This window comes from Nuphar pumila, chromosome 7 (genome assembly GCF_984573655.1).
Source record: "Nuphar pumila chromosome 7, dmNupPumi1.hap1.1, whole genome shotgun sequence".
Classification (NCBI taxonomy): Eukaryota; Viridiplantae; Streptophyta; class Magnoliopsida; order Nymphaeales; family Nymphaeaceae; genus Nuphar; species Nuphar pumila.
The window spans coordinates 31,643,085-31,645,385 of NC_143255.1; the positions used below are offsets into that span (position 1 = coordinate 31,643,085).

At 38.9% G+C, this 2,301-nt stretch overlaps 1 protein-coding gene across 1 annotated transcript; it reads left to right on the top strand.

Annotated features, from left to right (window-relative positions):
- Nucleotides 1–338: 338 nt before the first annotated feature.
- LOC149831779 (uncharacterized) lies at nucleotides 339–1,653 on the top strand. Its single transcript, XM_090012232.1, has 2 exons — nucleotides 339–569; nucleotides 1,391–1,653. The coding sequence occupies exons 1-2, from the start codon at nucleotides 348–350 to the stop codon at nucleotides 1,475–1,477; spliced, it is 309 nt and encodes a 102-aa protein (XP_089868358.1). The 5' UTR covers nucleotides 339–347; the 3' UTR covers nucleotides 1,478–1,653.
- Nucleotides 1,654–2,301: the final 648 nt, after the last annotated feature.

The window sequence follows — 2,301 nt, forward strand, 5'->3', positions numbered from 1 at the left end:
TTAACTTCGCAGGAAGCAGAAAAAGGAGGCAGTGTACCATATAAGGATGTGTTTGTAGAAACACATAAACGGAAGACCACGGGAGTCTTCGTATCAGAGAAGGCGAGAACGACAACGGTATGTATTAATTCTATTAATAATCATTGCAATATATATGCAAGTCATCATAATGTTATCATTAATTATTAATGAATACTTTAAACATTATTTTGTAGGAGGCATATGAGCAACAAATGGTAGAGCGATATGGCGAAGACGCTACTCAACATCCATCATTTGATCCTACAGCATGGGTGACTGCAGCAGGTGAACCCAAAAAAGGTCGTGTGTTCGGGTTTGGGAGTAATATGAACACTTCACCAGTTATTGGTTCTTCCAGTTACGGCTCACCAACTTCTTGCGCCGACATAAGCTCCAAGCAGCCGACTATTCTTTCCGGTGATGATGTACGCGAGATCATTAATGAATCACTGAATAACTACTTCCAATACACCGTCGCCCCCTTTCTCCGAAATGAGATCAAGGCCGCTGTTCAGGATAGGGGATCTTCGATTCCAGGTCCCTCTCAGGTATAATCACATATATAGTTTTTTTGACTGTCTTAAAGCACATCTGAGCATGGTAGAATCACATATAGAGTTTTTCTAGATGCCTTAGAATACATATGAACATGCTATAATCACATATTCAATTTTTTTACTGCCTTAGCACACATATGAGCATGATAGAATCACATATATATATATATAACTTTTTGTTTGTCTTAGAGCACATATGAGCATGATAGAATCACATATAAAGTTTTTTTGATTGCATTAGAACACATAAGCATGCTATAATCACATATTCAGTTTTTTTACTGCCTAAGAACACATATGAGCATATTATAATCACATATTCTGTTTTTTGACTGCCTTAGCACACATATGAACATGCTATAATAACATATAGAGTTTTTTAACTGCCTTAGAACACATATGAACATGTTATATATCATTTATGATAGAATCACATATAAAATTTTTGGCTTTGCCTGCCTTAGAGCACATATGAGCATGCTATATTCACATATTCAATTTTTTTACTGCCTTAGCACACATACGAGCATGATCGAATCACATATATAGTTTTTGCCTGCCTTAAAGCACATCTGAGCATGGTAGAATCACATATAGAGTTTTTTTATATGCCTTAGAACACATATGAACATGCTATAATCACATATTCAATTTTTTGACTGCCTTAGCACACATATGAGCATGATAGAATCACATATAGAGTTTTTTTATTGCCTTAGATCACACATGAGCACATGATAGAATCACATATAGTGTGTAATTTATTTCATTATATTTTGTTTATCAATACTGACTGTTCTTTTCTTGTGTAGGCTGCTAGCGATAATCAGGGTAGTGGAGCTGAAGGGACAGATAAAGACAATGAACAAGAAGACGCACAAAATCTTGGCGATGATTAGAGGACTGTGTTGAAGAAGTTCTATTTTTTTATTTTTCCTAATTGTAATTGTTGAATTGTAAATAATTAAACTTCTTAGTTTTAAGGTGGAACGATTAATTATTATAGATACTTGTTATATGAATTTTTTTGTGTAGTTTGTTTTTTATTTACAGGAAATATAAATTGTACAGGAAATATAAATTGTACAGTTCTCGGTAATTAATTTTTAAATAATTTTTTTTTTTATTTTTTTTCGTTTTTGCGACGGATTAGCGACGGATGATTCCGTCGCTATTCATATTAATCTAGCGACGGCTTAGCGACGGAATTAAATCCGTCGCCACGCCGTGGTCGCCGTTTAGTACCGGCGGATTGGCGACGGAATATAGCGCTCGTTATTCCGTCGCAATTAGCGACGGACTTGGCGACGAAATTATTCCGTCGCCAGTTAGCGTCGAAATATTCGCGACGTAAGCATACTGTCGCCGCGTTGTCGCTAATCCATCGCTAACATGGTTAGCGACGGATTAGAGACGGATTAGCGACGGAATGTGGTCGTCGCTAATCTACTGCTTTGTTATAGTGTGGGTCAACCCGCCAACCCGACTGCCAACCCGTCGACCCGCCAACCCAACCCGTCGACCCGCCAACCCGACCCATCAACCTGACCCGCGAACCTGAGAACCCGTTTACCCGACCCAACCCATTTATTAAATGGGTTGGTGGGTCGTGTCGGGTTACCCGTTTATTAAACGGGTCGGGTTCGTGTTTGCCACAGCCGACCCGTTTAATAAACGGGTCGGGTTCGGGTTGAGGTATGCTGACCCGCCAACCCGTCGGGTC

Bases quoted from the DNA above. Each gene is read 5' to 3' on its own strand.
- LOC149831779 (XM_090012232.1), top strand. From the start codon at position 348: ATGAACACTTCACCAGTTATTGGTTCTTCCAGTTACGGCTCACCAACT. The intron at 570-1,390 runs GTATAATCACAT...TTTCTTGTGTAG, and splicing joins CGATTCCAGGTCCCTCTCAG to GCTGCTAGCGATAATCAGGG.